Source organism: Athene cunicularia (genome assembly GCF_003259725.1).
Source record: "Athene cunicularia isolate RWA chromosome 1 unlocalized genomic scaffold, athCun1 chr1_part2, whole genome shotgun sequence".
NCBI lineage: Eukaryota > Metazoa > Chordata > Aves > Strigiformes > Strigidae > Athene > Athene cunicularia.
In genome coordinates this window covers 45846484-45866192 of record NW_020799092.1, presented here as the reverse complement: position 1 = coordinate 45866192, position 19709 = coordinate 45846484, and the positions used below count along the sequence as shown (strand labels likewise).

Below are 19709 nucleotides of genomic sequence, written 5' to 3'. Positions count from 1 at the left end.
CAGGATATCTAATTGGCAGAAATCCTCTGAAGTTACTGAGAGAGAGAGAACCTTAGTACTAGTGGTAGGTTGAATCTTCTGTAAGTCTAAGACACTGTAAGTCTGCTCTCTACATCCTTAACAGAAACTGTGAATAAGTTTCCATTTTTACACACAGTCACGATCTCCTCATATACAAAAAGTATCCAGCAAGGTATCTGGGACAGTTATTTTTTTTCCTTCTGTTTGAACATTATGAGCCCTCCCACTCCCACTAGAGAAATAACGGCAGTACCATGTCTCCTGTTAGGTCACCTTGTGTGGCAGTTTTACAGACCACAGGAACCAGTATGTGCTGGGGTCTGGCCAGCTGGAAAGCATCTTTGCAGAGAAGGAGCTGGGGGCCTGGTGGACACCAAGTTAACCGTGAGCCAGCAATGTGCCCTTGTGGCAAAGGCAGCCAACAGCCTCTTGGGCTGCATCAGGCAGAGCACTGCCAGCAGGTCGAGGGAGGTGATCCTTCCCCTCTGCTCAGCACTGGTGACACACACCTGGAGTGCTGGGTCCAGTCCTGGGCTCCCCAGTGCAAGAGAGACATCGATATACTGAAGGAGGTCCAGGAAAGGGCTACAAAGATGTTTGGAGCATCTCTCCAATGAGGAAAGGCTGAGAGAGCTGAGACTGTTTAGCTGTATTGGGTCTGGCTGGGATGGAGTTAATTTTCTTCATAGCCGTCCGTATGGTGCTGTGTTTTAAATCTGTGATTAAATTTAGTGTTGATAACACAGTGGTGTTTTGGCTAACGCTAAGCAGTGCTTGGTCAATGTCAAGGCTTTCTTTTATTCCCACTCTGCTCCCCAGGCTGGAGGTGGGCAAGACATTGGGAGGGGACACACTGAGAACAGGACAGCAGAGACAGATCCCAAACTGTCCACAGGGATATTCCCTACCATGCAATGTCCTGCTCAGAAATAAGAGGTCAAGAAAAGGAAGAGGAAGTAAGGACATTCTGGTTATGGTGTTTGTCTTCCCAAGAAACCACCATGCATGCTGAGGCCCTGCTTACCAGGAGGAGGCTGACGGGACATAGTGAATAAAGTCCTTATTTTGCTTTGTTTGGGCATGCAGCTTGTGCTTCACTTATTAGACTGTCTTTATCTCAATCCGTGAGTCTTTTTTCCTTCCTTCTATTTTCTCTCCATCCCTTGGGAGAGGGGACTGAGCAGGTGGCTGTGTGGCTGCTTGGCTGGTGGCTGGGATCAAGCCAACACATTAGCCTAGAGAAGAGAAGGCTCACAGGGGATCACTGCAATGTATATAAATACCTGAAGGGAGGGTGCATAAAGGACAGATCCAGGCTCTTTTCAGTGGTGCCCAGTAACAGGACAAAAGGTAATGGGCAGAAACTGAAACACAGGAGGCTCCATCTGAACACCAGGAAACACTTTTTTACTGTGAGAGTGACTGAGCACTGGCACAGGTTGCCCAGGGAGGCTGTGAAGTCTCCATCCTTAGAGATAATCAGAAGCCATTTGGACACAGTCCTGGGCAACCAGCTGTAGGTGGCCCTGCTTGCAGCGGGGTTGGACCAGATGACCTCCAGAGATCCTTCCAACCTCAGCCATTCTGTGATTCAGTGTGTCTCTCTCATTCTTTTCACGTCCATCTGCTTCCCTAACTTTTAACACCTACCCTGGAACCTGACAGACACATCTGTAAATTGCAACAACTCACTAGCCCAGCAAACACACTGGTTTTTAGCTGCATTCGTAAATTAACTAAGATCACAGGTTAGTGCAACAAACACCAAACACAGTGAGAATCTGGAAATGCAGCATCTGTCTGGGCACAGCAGAAGAGTGGGGACAAAATGGGGAAAAGCTGCTGCTTTTCCTGAAACACTGAGCTGTTTGGCTGTGGGCCCATGGGGTGGAGACAGACAGTCTAAGTGATCTTTAGCAGAGTGTCTGTGTTAATTTTCTCTCTTGTTTTTGTCAGAAACCAAGTTTTCTATATATCCACTTCAGAAAAGGGTGGGGAGTAGTTGCACATCCAGAATAAATCCTGCCCTGTCCAAGGTGTCCAAACAATCACAAAACAACCTACTGTCTCCCTTGAGCTGGCTTTTCTGTAGGGTGTTTTCCATAGACTCCATGCCCCCTAAAGATCCTAAGAGCACTTTTCGCTCAGGTAGAATCTTAAGACTACCTGGTGCTTCTCAGGCTTATATCTTCTCTACTTCCCTGAACCCATTCCTTTGTTCCTTTCCTGCCCACTTCAGACGGGATGAAGGGTGGCAGTGATACCTGAGCTGCAACAGATAGGCCACCTCTTCTCATGCCAAAAAGTAGAGAAGAAAAGATTTATAACCTTCTTAACATTAAACACTGAATTTAAAAATATTATTGTCCTGGAAAAGAGATGACTGTTATGTCTCAGTGAGCAAGAGAACACTAAAGAATTGATGCTCAATTGATATCAGTGTTTGGGTTCCACCTACAGCATCTGGTCTTGGCCTTGATCAAATGCATTTTAGCTGTTACAGTTTCTACCCAGCTATGGTTGATTGCTCCTGCTGCAAGCACTCCCCTGCTTCACAGGCTCCTTTCTTATCAACCCAAACATTGTTTATTCCCTTAACTCTGAATTTTCACTACTTTAGCTGTTGCAGGACATCAGAGGAGGTAGTCCATTCTTTTTACAATTACTTGTACATATCCATGTTTTCAGTAGTAGGAACTAGAGAACTTGATGAAGGACTCGCTTTTCTAGTAAGTTCTTTGTTTTCAGCAAGACAATTTCTGGCTGCCAGCTGAATGCCACTAATGCATATAGCTTTTCTATTTAAAACCAAAAAAGAGTCCTGTAGAATAGGAGGCATTTTAAAACAGCAAGGTTTTTTAAAATTCAGTCTGCTACTGAAGGATATGCTTGTGTGCTCTAGTGAAAGCCTATCTGGATTTACAACATGCATTCTGAAGAGGAAGGTATCTGTTTTCTAGGAATGTGTGTGGTTGATACAGTATTCATGGGTTTCTAAAATTGAAATTATTACTTCCTAGGTTATGAAACACTGCTCAGCACACACAGGTTATTGTGGGCTTCAGTTATGATAGAAATATGTGTACTTAAGTCTCTCCTGGAGACATGAAAGGATATTTTTATTTTGCTTTGCTTTATGAGCTCTTCCAAAATGTGGTCTCCACTTCAGAGACACTGTTATAATGAAATATTTTCTAATATCCCATCCAAATATCAGCTTTTATATGCTGAGGCCAAAATAAATACAGACTAAATACTACATCTACACTCTCCTCAGGAGCAGGCTGGAGGCCTGTATTCTGGGACCTTGTTCTGCATGCCCACACCATCATGATACTTCTGTGTTCCATGTTGCCTTTTGGGGGACAGTGCTGGATTCAGCATTAGCTGTACCACTATCACCAAGCACTGTGGTACGTCTTGTAGGCACTGGCTGAACAGATACAGACCCAGCTGTGCCTCTCCTGGCTGTAGTCTAGGGATACACCAGCTTGGGTTATCTCTAAGAGATGCACATGGAGGGTCTAGGGGTGTGTTTCACTTCCAGGCAGCATAAAAGAGGGGTAAAATTTAGGGCAAATACAGGCCCATTCAGATGTATTTGAAATTCAGCATAGAAGTACCTAAGAAGATCTATATTAGATCTGGGGTGTCTCAGCACCTAGATAAAAAGACACGCTTGAAAATCCCCTTGCCATCCTTTGGCAGTCCATCAGGAACAGTCTACTCCCCTTCTACCTAAGACTTCTCTGAACTGTCCTGTTCCTTCTCCAAAACAAAAAACACACCCATGGAGTACATTCACAATAGCTTCTGTAATGAAGTGTCCCTGTTTCCCATGAGTGCATCTTTCTGAATGCAGCGTTCGAGACACAGTTTGTGATACTCTGTTCGCCTAAAAGACAGAGCTGAAGCCATTTTGGAATGTATTAAATATGTTGCGTAAAGCATCCCTTTGCCAACCCTCTTTTGAAAGCCTAAGGAGAGGAGAAGAGGAGCACAGTGTTCCTTCGTTGCATGTAAAAGTTGTTGGATGTTTGTTTGAAGTACGTGGCTCCCTGTAATTGCAGTTTTGACTTTAGGATGAAAGATGCGTATTTGTTTGCTTTAGATCTCCAATCCTGTTCACTCTGTCATGGAATTGCACACATTATTCCAATCATAGCAGGGCAGTCCACAGCTTCTTTACTGACTGTGTAGCCAGACCAGTTTTTCTGAAATCAAAGGCTTGGGGCTTATTTTGTTTATTTTGCTTCCTTTAAATAAAGAGACTTTCCAAACAAAAAGCCAATCAAATTTTCCTGTGACCTTCCTAGATTTGTTCTGTTTCAGTTAAAGAAAGATGTAGGACAAGTCAAAGTATATTAAGGAACAATGGAAAAAAAAGGGAGTAATCCACTTTTTCTGTGTTGAAGAGCTCCCTAAACAAAAGCAGTAACCTTTCAGGGTCTGAATCTGGGCATTCTTGAAATCTGCGCCTGACCTCACCTCTCCAAACAATGCGCCTTCTCACAAAGAAAGTGCCAACTGTTAGCCCAGTGTTCATTTGAACTTCCTCCAGCTCCAGAAGAAAGGGAAGCAAGAAATTCCACTTAAGATGCCAGCGGGTCTCATTCGTGTCGCTGGCAGCTCTGAGGGATTCCAGATGGCTTAAGCCCTTCTTTTGAACATATCTTTTGATCTCATTTAAATTTCCTCCTGATTTCACCTGCTCTGTGTATACTGACTGGAGAATATGCACGTGGATGTATTAACTCCAGCATAGGGTACAAATGGATTAAAGGGAATTTATGTGCAGGAGGGAGGTTGTGTAGCACAGCTAATACAACTCCATCCCCACTACATGATTTATGATTCAGAAACCACAGTATAATTTTAACAGACAGAACAAACAAATGGAAAACCTTCTCCATCCCCAGTGTGTGTTTTCTAAACGTTACAACATGTACTCTTCAATCTGGTGGTCACCTAGAAAGTCAAGCAAGAGCAAGAAACTTTTTTAGAATGAAATTCTGTGATCACATATGTTTACCCTGTTCTCTGTTTACATATTTACAGTTGTCTCTATTTACAAAGAAGTAGTTCTTCAAACTTTCAAGCTATGTTTAGCTATCAGACTTTTTCCATAACAAGTAACAACAACTAACTTGTGTTAACAACAATAGTCTTATTACATTAACACTGTAGCTGAACCCTGCATGTTGTGAAAGGAGGGAGAGCAGTCACGATCATGTACCAGTATGGTGCAGATGCAAGAAGACATCAAAATGCAGCAGAAAAAATAAGACTGATGAGCTGGATCCTCATGGAGAAGGATATGAAGCAGGTCAGTCTGCAGAGACAAAGACCTTTGTTGGTTGGGTTAGTGTGTACCTTCATCTGGGAAGGGATTTTCTTGCTCCATTTAAATTTTAGGTGGTGTGGTTAGGTTAGGTTAGGTTAGGTTAGGTTAGGTTAGGTTAGGTTAGGTAGGTACCCCATCTGCATGTCAGTTGTGTCAATATGAGACCTGGGTGTAAAATTTTCTCTATATGTGGTTTCTGTGCAGTGCATGAGCTAGAAGAAAGCTGTTTCACATTTTTTTTCCAGGTTAACAAGGTGCTGCCATGGACTTTAGACATCAATTCTTTGACTATGTGTTTGTACATCACTTAACATAGGCTCAGTCTCAGCTGGGGCACAACAGCTAAAATATAGATATTTTTGTCTAAAACCTACAATGATACCCTTGGATGGACTCAGATACCTGTCTGCCAGGACTGCACAAGATATGGGCACAAGTATGCTAATGTGGATGGCAGGATCAGAGACATATTTCAGGCTAACCACATCATCTGCTTAGCAGTGTCCTGTCTTGCTGATAGACACATACTTTCATTTACATCAGTGGGATTGTCATTAGATTAAGAGTATCCAGTCAGGGCTCAGGTTTATGTACATTTGGTTATAAATTGGTCTTAAAAAAATGCTTGCAACTGAGAAGATAAGATTTGGAGTTTTTCTACTGGGAATAGGAAAATCTCAAAATGTCATCAAAAGCCACTAGAAAGAAGTACAACAGCTGACATTACTCACAGAAAATAGAACTGAAAAACCTATACAGATGAGGTTTGCCTCTCCTGTGCCCCATGCTATGGTAGATTTCTCTGATGTAACATTAGAGATAAAAGAAATTGAATTCCCTGAGAAACAACTCTGGATATGTCCCGGTTTTGCCTCCTAAAAATGTGCAGCTCTAGTGAACCCTGCCACTCTACATTCATATTGCTCTGCGTGAGGTTCTCTCTAGAAAGCACCAATCTCTCAGCAGTTAAGGTGCTGCCTAATGCTGGTGAACACATTGACGGAGCAATTCACCACAGAAACTGGCCTGAATGAAATTCTCAGGGGGGAAGCCGAACCCATTAAATTTCCAGTGCTAATTCAAGTGGTTCCTTGTCCACCCTCAGCTTTGCTGATGAAGAGAGGTGGGTAGTTCCAAACACCAAGACAAGATTAGTTCAGGTGCTCTGCTGCTCACTGACAAGTGAGGGTGCCAAGGGGGACTAGGCTCTTCACATGCTCTCAAGAGTCAGTATTTAAGGAAACCCCTTTGCCTTGCCTTGCCTGCATAAATGGAAATAATAAGGGTTTTTTCAACTTCAGAAGGGCTGTTGTAAGAATAAATATCTTAGACAGCATACAGAGGTTGCTCCAGTGGAGGTATCTAACTTCCTCAGGTTTTCTTTTATGGCTTGTAATATCTTCAGACTTTGCTTGTCACATCTTGCCACTCAAAAGGACACTTGCCCTCTCTGTTTAGGAAGACGTGGCAATGCCCTTGCCTTAAAGTTTCCTGGTGTGGGATTGATAAAGGCCAGTGCACAGCATCAGCTTGGAAGCCTGAGGCTGCTTCATAATCTACTGGGGACCCTCAGGATTTTTACTCAGATAAGGAAATTCTTCATATATCTCTGTGCCAGGTCCACATATGTGTTTAAATGTTTAACTTCACTGATTTCTACAGGAAATTAAATGCCCAGTTGTCTCTAGACCTTGGTTATATCTATTAAGAGGTAAAAAACTGTCCTCCCAGACTATGCGGCCAAGTCTTGTCATAACATCCACGAATGCTGCCTCTTGATTTTAATTTACTGTGACTCCATATTAACTGGGTTCCAGGTAGCTACCTCTGACATTTAGAGGATAAATATGTTCAGATTTTCAGAAAGGTTGATTACCTTCATCTGGCATGAACTTCAGAGGGGACTTGTGAGGGTTTCATCAGCCCTCAATAATTGAGCTGCTGTTGTGTGGCTATCTATAAATAACAAGGATCAGGTGTGTTTATCCTACTGGAAACCTGCCATGTTTTTTGTTCAAGAGGATCTCTGATTGAAAAATTATGCTGAAAGAGCAGATGGTGTTCTACAGAAGGACAGAACTTTTTCTGCCATTCTGGACTTTTCCTGAGTTCCAGCTTTGGATGACAGATAGATTTCAGTGCCACAACTCCATTGAAAAAAAATGATCTCCTTAACTCAGCATTTAACTTCTTGATTCCAATATTGTCACAGCTCTGAGCACATAAGTTAGTATCAAATGATTTCATCTAGCAGCCTGGTAAGATATTAAGCCCTGAAAAAAAGATTTAATTCCTGTGTGATCAGGTTTTTAAAGATGCTATGAAGCTAAGCATGCAGGCAGGCAGTGGAAAATAAATGTCTAGGTGGATTTGCAAAATGTGCCTTCCTGCATCCTGAGGAACCCACACCTTTGAAAAACCAGAGCTTTTGTTGTCTGAGCAGGTGAAAGCATAACAGAGCACCTGCAGGATCCAGCCCTTGTGTGATCCTTGTCTCAAAGATGAGAGAAGAAACTCTCCCAGCTATAGGTCTGGGAGGAGAAGAAGAAAGTCCTCTCCCTCCTTATTGGATCTTAGTTCCATTGTCATGTAGCTCTTTTTTCCTCTCCTCCACAGTGCAGTGTTCCAGGTAAACGCCATCAAGCAGGCTGCTTTATCTCCACCTTCCCTCTCACTTAGCTGTTTTTAAGTGAAACGTGCTGCAGAGAAATGTAGTTTAGGCAGTTGCTGGGAACAAATTGAAGCCCCCCTGCTCCAGGGCTTTATCCAAGAGTACTCTTCCTCAGCTAGCACACACACCAGCAGCTCCCAGGCCTGTCCTTCCATCAATCCCTTTGCCTTTATTTTTTATCTCCTCCACTACTTGTACCATTCAGTGTCTCCATGTATAAGGTTCTTTGTAGTGGTAGGGCTGCAGGGGTGGCTTCTGTGAGAAGTTGCTACAAGTTTCCCCTATGTCCAACAGAGCCAATGCTGGCCAGCTCAGGATGGACCCACTGCTGGTGAAGGCTGAGCCCATCAGCAATGGTGGTAGTGCCTCTGTGATAACATACTTAAGAAGGGGGGAAAAAACTGCTGGGGTAACAACAGCAGTGGAGAGAAAAGTGAGAAGATGTGAGAAAAACAACTCTGCAGACACCAAGGTCAGTGAAGAAGGGGGGGCAGGAGGTGCTCCAGGTGCCAGAGCAGAGATCCCCCTGCAGCCTGTGTTGATGACCCCGGTGAGGCAGCTGTGCCTCCACAGCCCATGGAGGTCCACAGTGGAGCAGAGATCCACCTGCAGCCCGGGGAGGACCCCACGATGGAGCAGGTGGATGCCCGAAGGAAGCTGTGACTCTGTGGGAAGCCTGTGCTGGAGCAGGCTCCTGGCAGGACTTGTGACCCTGTGGGGACCCACCCTGGAGCAGTCTGTGCCTGAAGGACTGCACCCCGGGGAAGGGACCCACGCTGGAGAAGTTCATGTAGGACTGCAGCCCATGGAAAGGGCTCATACTGGAAAAGTTTGAGGAGGACTGTCTCCTGTGGGAGAGACCCCACACTGGACCAGGAAGGAGTGTGATGAGTCCTCCCCCTGAAGAGGAAGGAACGGCAGACACAGCATGTGATGAGCTGACCACAACCCCCATTCCCCATCTCCCTGTGCCACTCAGTGGGAGGAGGTAGAGAAATCAGGAGTAAAATTGAGCCCAGAATGAAGGGAGGAGTGGGGGGAAGGTGTTTTAAGATTTGGGTTTATTTCTCATTACCCTACTCTGCCTCTGATTAGTAATAAATTAAGTTAATTTCCCCAAGTTGAGTCTGTTTTGCCTATGATGGTAATTGGTGAGTGATCTCTCCCTGTCCTTATCTTGAGCCTTTTGTTATATTTTCTCTCCCTTGGCCAGCTGATGAGGGGGAGTGATAGAGTGGCTTTGGTGGGCACCTGGCATCCAGCCAGGGTCAACCCACCACACTTCATTAGACAATGGGACTTCTGGGGTGAATGACATGATACACACCACTGATGATGCAGACCAGAGAACAAGCATTGCTTAATGACTCTTTTGCTACTTGTTTTTAAGTAAAACCCAAATCATGTTGTTTCCCAGAAATATTTGAGCCCTCCCCAGCTGTGTGATTCATAACTGCTAGAAAGATATGGATAGGTTCCTAGTTAGGTCACCCAAATGCTCTTAGCTTGCCCTTCCTGACCTCTCACTTTGGAAGGATCTCATCTGCCCATTGTAGACATTTATAGCTGAGAGAGACTTCTAGATGCTATCTCTAACTGAAGGAGAGAAACAGGCACTTCCACAGCATGATTCTCCCCATCGAAAAAACAAACAAACAAATAAGCAAACAGAGCAGTCATTCCAGCAACAGGGTCCGCTGACGAGAGAGGGAACATGTGGCAGCCAGCATAAATTTAACTTGCTGCCTAACATCAAGCAGCATGAGACCCACTATCTATTGATGGCAGTCACACTTGTTCCTTGGTGTCCCCCGAGGTATATGTCAGTAGGGATGCCACTATTTTCTTATATTCAGTGTGGTGCCCACACCAACCTGGCATGGGGCACCGAGCTGTGGAGAGCCCTGCCTGCAGCCATTCCTCTGGCTGGCAGCTGGAAGGGCCTCCCCTGGCCATGGCATCTACTCATCCATTCACATTGGTGTTGAGTAACGTGAGGCACCTCTTCGTCCTCTTACCTCAAGGACTAAACACGTTGCTTTTCCTATGTTCCCAGCTTCCACAGCTGCTGAAGAACTGCTGCAGGTTTTTCTTCTGAACAGCACAGTATGTTAATCCTAATGCAGCCTGAATACATCCCACTGAAATCAGAAATGGTCAGTAAAGAAGTTGAGTAATATTTGCAAAGGATGATTTCCCTACAGTTTGTTTGTGGTTTGTTTGTTTTTAATTTAAAGACATCACAATTACACCCACAAAATAGATAGCTTCAGGTTCTTGACCTAATTATTGGAAGGAAAATACATGTTTGGGCTTTGCTCTATTTTCCAGGCTTCAGTGGGGCTTGCCAGATTAGAATTTTGAACCTACCATTACCATCATAGTAGGTGACAAGGGCATTTGCTAATATGGACATTTAAACTTTTGGTCTTCAGATATTCAACCGAGTAGCAATGTCCTTCTATGCATGTCCTGACTGGTGACTTCTGCCTGCAATCAGTGTGTGCTGTTGACCTCCAGCCTTAGAAAGTCAGGTCTGGAATTCAATGTTTCTCATAATTTTTCCATTATACACAATATTCCGAAGGTTACAGACAACTTGGAATGCCTTAAAGAATAGCGTTTTGAAGCACAGACATGAAAATGAAGCTCTATTTACCTATGCTGTGTGGGATACATATCTCTCAGCTCTGGGGCAGATTTTTAGTAGTAAAACCACATGAACTTCCACGTGATGTCCCTGGAAAATGCTCACACATTGACTTTATGTGCATGCAGATTGAATGGCATGGAGATGCTTTTGTTACTCAGTATTCAAAACATTTTGTTAGAAGAAAAGTGGGAAAATAAATGTCTGAGCAGAATAAGCAGATGTTTGCTGTTAAAGATCAGCATGTTATACAATTGAGTTTACAATAACTGCTTTTAAATACAAACTAACTTCTGACCAGTGTTTTCCAATGTACTGTGAAATCTGCATGTCGTTCCTTTTGTCATTTACAAGTAAACACCCACTGGAGTATTTTATAGTTTGTAAAATATGAAAAGGGCTTTGTTCATGAGAGGCTCCTTTGATTTACTGTAAGATGAAAACCTATGTGCCAGAAGTTTTTTGGTTCTCTTAATCAGAACTGAGCAAACTTTTCTTTGGCTTGACCACTCTGATCTCATTGCCTAAACATACTAGCAAATAGCTAACAATTGTGGTGGCTTTTTTTTTTTTTTTTCCCTTTAACATAGCTTTCCTTCCCTCTGGACAGAGCAGATGTTGGAGACTGGCTTCAGCAGCCAGGAAAGGCCTCTTTATCTCCTGACAGTACTTGAACCCACAAAACCAACAATAATGAGGAAGCTTTCAAAATAAACAGACCAAATGGGTGCATCTTCTTGTTCCCAGTGCCTCTGTGCCAGACACTAATGCTTAGCTACTGTGCCGAGTCAGCCACTGTGACTATAAAAGTAATGCTAGGTTTGCAAAGGTGGAAAAAAATCCCGTCACAATCCCTGACAGAAAGGTAGAGCTGCCACACCTTCAAAATTTGATCATTACTTACAAAAGAAACACTGCTGCCGCTATTAGATGTTTCAACCTCATTATAGCCCTAGGCAAGGAACATGTCTTCTTTCTGCTGCATGCTATCAGCAAAAGCCTCTGCTGCAGATAACAAGTTTTCTTCCTTTCTTTTCCCTGATTACAAAATTAATTTAAAAAATCAGGGATGATTTGAACATGAACCAAGGATCTACAGCTGCTGGTTTCTCACAGTGTTTCCTGTCTAGTCCTGAAGCAGGTCTGAACCTTTCACGAACAACCACTTTCTTAATTCCCACTGCAGGCCATCCGCATAGCATCACTTAGCTCCCCTTGCAAACACTCTGCCTCTTAGCCGTCATCCTGTTTCTCCCATGTCTTAATCACAAAGCTAAAGCAGAATTTGTTGCATTGGCTTTGAAGTTTGAAAGATTTTTATAGAATTGTTACCCCTCATAGGGGGAAAAAAAAAAAAAAAGAAAAACTCCAGTATTGATTGCTATGCTGTCCACTGAGAATGGGAGTAGTTTGGACATAGGTAGTTTAAAACTAAAAGTACCTAAAACATAGAGGAAAAAAAAGTATCTTGCCTACATATAACCTCCTGTCAGTACTTCAGGAAAGCCCTGTTCCTCTCTTGCCAGGCATGGCCACCTGGACACCTTTGATTTCTTCTGCCCTTTCCCAGATCAGAGATGTATCCCACCTCAGCTGATGTCACTGGCTGAAAATGGTCGCAGGGAGCCAACACTAAGACTCTTTTTCATTCAAAACCCAGGTAGGCAGTGGAGGGCAGAATCTGCCCTACAGCTTTTGTGCCTAAGGGACTACTCGTTTATTTTTTAACAACAGCCTTATTCTAAAACACTCTCATCATAGGAGAGTGGACTACAGCAAAGCCCGGGTGCAGCTGGGTCTGTTGTAGAGCATAGCAGTCATGGATGATTCTCATCAAGCTGTGGTAACTCTTTTGGGTAGTTATTAGTTGTCAATTGGCCACAGCTGGGCCAGGTGGCCCCTTGCAAGGCAGTTGTCAGGAAATAGCCAACAGGACCCGGATCAAGTGGGAAGTAACAACAACCAAGTAAAAATCTTGGTATTTTCCCAGGCTGAATAATTGGTATAAATTAGAAGGGGTGGGGGACAGATGGAAGCAAACCAGTATGTACAAAGCTTTCTTCTCCACAGAGCTCTTTCCACCAATGTTTTCAGCAAAGCTGCATCTTGCATGATGTCACACTGGATTTGAGTTTTAAAGGGGAGATAAAAATAAACTTCATTATATTCTGTGAAAAGATCACTGAAAAAGTGATTTAAGAGGAGGGAAAGCTAAGCCCTTTTCCCTAGCTATCCATGTGTTTATCATATGCACATATGAGCAGAAGGGGACTTCTCACCCTAGAGGAAGAACTAAATTACAGGAGAAATTCCTAGGGACCTGGAGAAAATTTGGAGCTTCTGCTCTTTCTCTTCTAGAAGCATTATTCTCAGGAGTCCCCAGATAGACACAAAAAAAGGTGGCAAAAGATAAATGATGTGCTGGAACAATAGCTGGGTTTTAAAAAGAGTTTATGTGTGGCTCAGCAGGACTTTGCATTGGATCATTCCCTAAGAACTTGCTAGGACTTCCAGGGAGTTCTGGATGTTTAAGTACATCCATGAACAAATCTAAGCTTTGATCTAAACATCTAAGAAGATGTCCAGGACCCTCAGATGAGCTACAGTAGCTAGCATTCTGGCCAGAAAGCTAAATGCAGCAAACATAAATCTCATCACTTGGGGTTTTGAGAAATAGTTTCTTTCATATAGGGTAAAAAGCCACTTCTTTCAGTTGAGGTGCCAGAGCTGCCTAAACCCATGGTTTCAAAACATGCTTGCTGCAGTCTTTCCTATTATTATAAAATAAGATGGTTAGAGTGCTCACCTGAGAGGTTAGAGATCTGTGAAGTCAGGTCATGACACAACAAATAATTCAAGAAACAGTGTAGGAGAAGTGTGTGTGGGCTGGTGACCTGGGTCTTCACTGGGAGTAGGCAGTCACAGGGCTTGCTTGCCTTTCCTAACCCTGGTCCTGTATTTTATGCGAAACGTTAACTGGATAGGAGTCCTTAGAAAAGATACTGTAAAAGGCATCTGCAGGCATCTGTGTTAGCCACAGAGCTGGAAGCCAGCTACCCCACAGAAGACATGAACACTTAATACAGCCTACTGAACTCTGTGGCTTGGGTGGCTGTAAGCCTCAGAATTGGACGTATATACAGGTGAAATCCATAAAAGCAAACCGAATGCTTTTTCAAGCACTTACAATTTACCCAGGGATCAGTAAAGCATCTCTCCTCATCTTTCTAATATCCTGAGGTACTCTGTTTTAGGCTCAGGAAGGAATACATAAAGTTCTGTGGATTCTACTCAGTTAGGAAGGTGCTTGACTCTTGGGTGTCAAGTGCTATGCTCACTTCACAGATCCCATCCTAAATCTGTTATACAGCTAGCCTTTTACCCCAAATTTAGTTGCTCAGTTAAGAACTCAGCAGGTGAAATGGTGTCTCATCCTGTAACCTATGGTCCTGCAGCTGTTTGTACGGCACTGAGCGACCATGAGCACCTGTCCCACATCTGGCACCCCTGCACAGCCTGGCACCCACCAGCTCTCCCCTGCCCCCGTTAGACTTTCTGGGCCTTAACTAGATCTGTGCAGCTGTGAAGCTGTATCTGATGACAATATCTTGACTACTTTGCCATTGCTAATGAGAGGAATCTAAATGTTTCAGGAGATTTACAGCCGTAGGAATAAGGTGGTACACCAGTCTGAAACTCACAATGACTCTGTTTATGCAGTTCCTTGCAAAGTCTACCCAAATAATTTGAGAGCTGAAAATGAATGTTTCTGAGCACTTTCATTCATTTCACCACAGAACAATTTTAGCATCTTGTTAATTGCATATTTTGCAGGAACGTTTGCTTTTGGCTCAGGAAAAGACCACAGAATGCAGTGTTTGTTGTTGATGCAGTCCTGTTGTCCTGGGTGCCTTGCTTCAGAAGAGAGACGCTTCTCAAAACAGTTTTCAGTCAAACTCTGACCTTCCAACTACCTAGTGTCTTCATGACTGCCCACACACAGGATACCACAGGCTTTGGGGATTTGCTTATTCAAGACCTGAATGGACAAATCAATTGTCAATTGTTACCCTCATTTTGCAGATGGAGATTTACTAAGTTCCTTGCCCAAGCTCACTATACAGTTTGCATGAGAGCAGAACCCAGTGCTCTTCAGTTTAGTGCCATCATCGCAGACATCCTGTTCTTATTAAAATTTCAGTGTGTGGCAGTGTCAACATGTGCAGCACGACATGGCTTGATTTTAATATAACGGACCCAGTTTAGTACATTAACTCCTATGGTGGCTTTTCATTCAGGGGAAAAAGTGAGCTGAAGGCTGCTTTTTTAGCAAGTTTTTTTTAGAACAGCAAGGGAAGGGGAAGGGAGTTTAAATCATATAGGGGAAGGGAGTATAAATCATATATACCCATCTGGCAAAGTTCAGTGTACACACTTAGCTTCTGTCTGTGATGGATGCCTTAAAACTAGTTAATACAAGCACAGCCCTGCTGAGCCTGGACCCACGGTTGTAAAGGGTGCCTTATAAGATTATGGCTTAAAGGTATACGGTTTCTTTGATCTTGTAAATTCTACATAAGTTTATGGAAGGAAACCTTTGATTTCAGGAATTCTGTTATTAAGATATAAACCATTAAGAAACCATTTAAACCATTGTAAGAAAAGAATGTTCTGAGTAAGGATTGAAATAGATAGAAACCCTATTTACTACTCCAAAGAACTGAGAGAAGACAGGTTATTTGCGCAGTCAGACCTGCTCTGTGAGCTTGACTTGACTGATTTAACTTGAAAACAATGCCCACAAATAAGAGCCTCAACTCCTTCCCCTAGGGTTTCCCACCCTGATCTCTTGCTTGAAGAGACAATTCACATTTTTCATCTCTCTTAAAACAAATTAGACCCACATGCCAGCATGACTTAGTGATTATGTAGTAATTACCCTGAATATTTATGCAGGATTTCAGAAGATAAGCTTAGGTTGAGTCATCAGAAGGATTTTGTACTCCTACAAAGTTTAGTCCCTTAACTTCTGCTTTAAAACATCATTTAGTTGGTACTGAAATGGTTTCTGCTCAGCTTGAATGTCATTAAGATTTTTGTGCTACCTGCATTATTTTTCTTACTGCAAATGAGTGTTATGTGCCTTTCATTCAATGTTTGAATAACTCTTCTATTTGCATGGGTTAAGGCTATCTTTCGTTTGAGAGTCACAGACTTTATCTAGATGTGTTTAAATGTGGATGATAAATCATAGATATAAGATTTGAATTAAAAGAAAGCAAATCAAAGATAAAAAATAAGGTGCTGGCTTTTCATCACTCTCCATGTTAAGGCAAACAGAATTGATCTGTCTATTTTGTTCAGTCTTTCTGATACAATTGCTCTTTGTTTAGTTTGTTGGGTTTTTTGGTTTTGTCCTTAAAAAGATGCAAGACCACATTTATATCTTCTAAATTAGTTTTTCGACATCTCTCCAAATGAGTGAGCATTTCTAAGTGGTTTCAGATTACATTGCGCTTTTTTTTTTTTTTTTTGCAAATAAATGTCAGTTTTTTGTATCTATCTCAGCTTTATTCTGATATATCAACCGAAGGTCTGGGATGTCTTACTTTCCTCGCTCACGATAAGAAGGAACCTTTTGTTTTGGCTTGTGACCTCCTCTTACACCTGAAGCATGCAGAAAAGCTTATATCTGGTTTTGTGCAGTGGAAAGGTTCTGTTCCTTTGATATTTTTTTTCCCCAGACTACAACTGCTACATACCTGTTAATCAAATGAGTATGCTTGTTTTTCAGCTCTCTAGTGCTGTCACAGTGTACTGCTGAATTACTAATCCCATATTTCTTTTTTCATAAACAAAGTCTTTTTTTCTGTCAGATTTTTGTGGCAGAGCTTGCACACAGAGTGTCTAGGACTAGGTGCCACGTGGCAAGTGCTTTCTCTTCTAGCTGTCGTGAGGAGAGCTCTGCTCTTGAACTCATGCCTGTAGCTGTTTAATATGAGAAATGGGAATTTCACGTGCTTGATTGCAGCAGCAGAAGCCTAAATTGGCTCCTTCCAAAAGCTGAAAGCATGTGGTCCAGGTCTTGCTCTAGTGAGATAGTCGGTGGCAAGCGTTCAAGGGAGCTATCTTTGGCTAGTCCTTCTATTTTATTTTTTGACCTGTCTACTATGTTTTCTTTCTCAACTTCCTTCATTTTCTCACATCTGTTTTTCTCTTTTCCATGCTTGCTTTCTGTGTCCTTATATTCCTTTAACCTCTCTTATTTTCTCTTTTTTCCTCGTCCCTTTCAACTATATCATCTTTTTTTTTCTCTTTTCTCTTTTTCTTTCCTTCCTGTTGTTCCTTGCCATCCCCCAAACCTGTCTTGTTCTGATTTTTGTTACCCCCACACCTACTCCCTCCAGCCTGCTCTGCTGCTGTAGTTGGCAGTCAATTTCTATCAGGCAGCCCAGCCAAAACTGCAGCTAAAGATGGCCTTTTTTCTTTTAAACCAACTGGACTAGTAATAATTGCAGTTTGTCACACATTCTCAGTGGGAAATGTTTTGCGAGTAAATCTCTGTCAATCATAATCTGGCACTGGAATAAGCACCTTGTTTTGTCTCGGGGCACAAAAAAAATTGGCCTTACATCTTTGCTTTCAAGCTGTATTTGAGCCCTGTTGTGTAATTGCCATTTGCATGCCAGAAGGATTGCGTAGGGGTGCTACTCAGATGAAAGTTGCATTCATCTGGGCTTGGGTGTATTAGCTGTAATTAGTAATGTAATTTTAGGAGACAATGCCACATTTGTAGGATGAACTGGAACTACAGCAGCACTTTAGTAGAAAAGCAATGTTGATGCAGCCTGTTCCTCTCCCAGTAGCAAAGACCAGTTGCAGTGGGAGGTATTTATATTATTCACACAAAACCTCCTGATGCATTTCCGAACTGCATGAAATACTAACTGAAACTTAGATATTTTAGTACTGTGGCTCTCACCAGGTGGAAAGAAAGCACTGCAGGGAAAGAATATTTGCTTTGTGTGCTGTGTGGGGAAATGAGAGGTAAGTGGCCACCAGTCAGAGGGAAAGGCAGGAGGGTTTGGGGAGGTATTTCAGGTTCCTGTCTGTTTTCTCATTAATTTGTTGTTGCTCTTTTCCTTCCAAAGACAGCTCTGCTTGGACATTTCTTTTGGTGCTGTGGAGAAAAAAAAATGCCAGGCCATCAACCCTTAATTTCATTTGTCCCTTTTTTAAACAAAATATAAGTGTTACGCATTTTGGTAGGCAATGGTTTTGCTCTACTATCTCATCTTGGTCTTGTCTCCATCCACTTCCATCCTTTTTTTGGTCTGACCCAGTGTTCAGCAAGGAAGATGACAACAGACACTGAGGAAACTGCAGTCCCAAGGATTACGGCCTTTAAAAGTATGGCTGTGTTTGAAGCTGGTCATTAATGACAGGTGAGACTCTGACTATTGCAGAGCATGGTAAATCATGGTCAAATTGTGCCTTAAACTCACAATGCTGTTTATAAATGCAAATGTCCAGTAAAGGATGTCTTTAGAACTTGCACATCTGAGGGACTAAATTGTTTCAAATTTCAGATGTCTTCAGATATGAATATGGAAAAAAAGTTTTGGTTTGAGTGCTACGGGTCATGCTTGTGCATTCCAAGAATTGAACTGAACTGTGATGTATCTTTAAAAGACTAAACAGGTCTGAGGGAATCTCTCCTGTCAGACTTGTCTGACATGGACTGTTTTATCTGTTGCTCAAACCTATCTCCACATGATATGTGGAAGTAGCACATAGACAGTAAGTACAGTGCACACCTGTCTGTGATCTTATTACAGATCCCAGACACACCTGTCTGTGTCCCATCATTAAGAGCCATTACAGAATCATAACTCAGGTTGGGAGACAAATCAGAAGATCACCTGATCCAAACCCCTGCTCAGACGAGGGCCAGCTGGGAGCTGCATCAGGCTGCACAGGGCTGTGTCTGGACAGGTGTGAACACCCCCAAGGATGGAGACTCTATAACTTCCCTGAACATCTGGTCCAGTGTTTGACCATCTCCATGGTAAATCCTTTTATTCCCCTTTTACTGAATTGGAATTCCTGTGTCACAGCTTATGTCCACTGCATCTTTCCATGTTGCTCTGCACCCCTTGGAAGAGTCTGGTTCCATCTTCTCTATACATTCCCTTTAAGTGCACCCATTGCAATGGCAGCAAAGAAGGAAGAATAAAGCAAGGAAGGGAAAAAGCTGAGTGTTGCTTAAACCTGATAATGGAGTACATTTCTAAAGCAGGGGCCCTACAAATGACTGTGTAAAACCCTACAGACGGATCCAGATCACCCTGGGTGGCTCATGTTCTTGTGAAAGACCAACATGAGAAGGCAGTGGAAATGCCCAGTTTAAAGAAATGTAACTGGGAATAGATAGGAAGAGGAAAGGGGAAGTTGCACTGGTTTAATGCACAAATTAGTTTTCAAAATGGGTATATTTAGTGCAAATGTGCTTGTGGACTGGGCTTTTGCTCTCTCTTGAATGGAGCAAACATAACATAAAGATGAAAATATATTGGACTGATGTTCTTTCCTGAATCTGTAATAAAGTATGGAAAAAAGAAAAGGAACTAAGAGAGATGATTGATTTTAAAAATCACCTTCCCTAAGTAGAAAAAGTTACAATTTATTACCTTTTGTACAAAGATGCATTACTGTACCAATGTGTAACTCATTTAATTACAGTAATGTTTTAATCTACTTTTTGTTTTGGAATTTATATTTTCAGTTGTATGTTTTCAATTCAGAAGTCTGACACTTGGCTTTTTAAAAATGTATTGTATCTTGTGATTGTCACTTAGTAAGGTTTACTACTCAATTATAAACTTTTTCCTTCTGCAAAGGCCCACTGGTGATAAAGGAATTACGTAAACCAGGCAATTTGAAAATTGCTGAGGATCTGCAATGCTCAGCCAAAATGCTTTTGATAGTAAAAGGAACCATTCTTATATATATATATATATATA

General features: G+C 42.4%; 1 protein-coding gene across 3 annotated transcripts in view; it reads left to right on the top strand.

Annotated features, from left to right (window-relative positions):
- The first annotated feature begins 17537 nt into the window (after positions 1–17537).
- LOC113491154 overlaps positions 17538–19709 on the top strand; it is a 4161-nt gene continuing 1989 nt past the window's right edge. Inside the window, exons 1-3 of one of the 3 annotated variants that reach the window (XM_026867892.1) lie at positions 17538–17733; positions 18030–18131; positions 18525–18754. In XM_026867892.1, the coding sequence (XP_026723693.1) occupies positions 18125–18131; positions 18525–18754 (237 nt within the window). In that variant the 5' untranslated portion in view covers positions 17538–17733; positions 18030–18124. The remainder of the gene's footprint in view (positions 17734–18029; positions 18132–18524; positions 18755–19709) is intronic. The other 2 variants (XR_003400357.1, XM_026867893.1) reach the window with 2 other exon arrangements.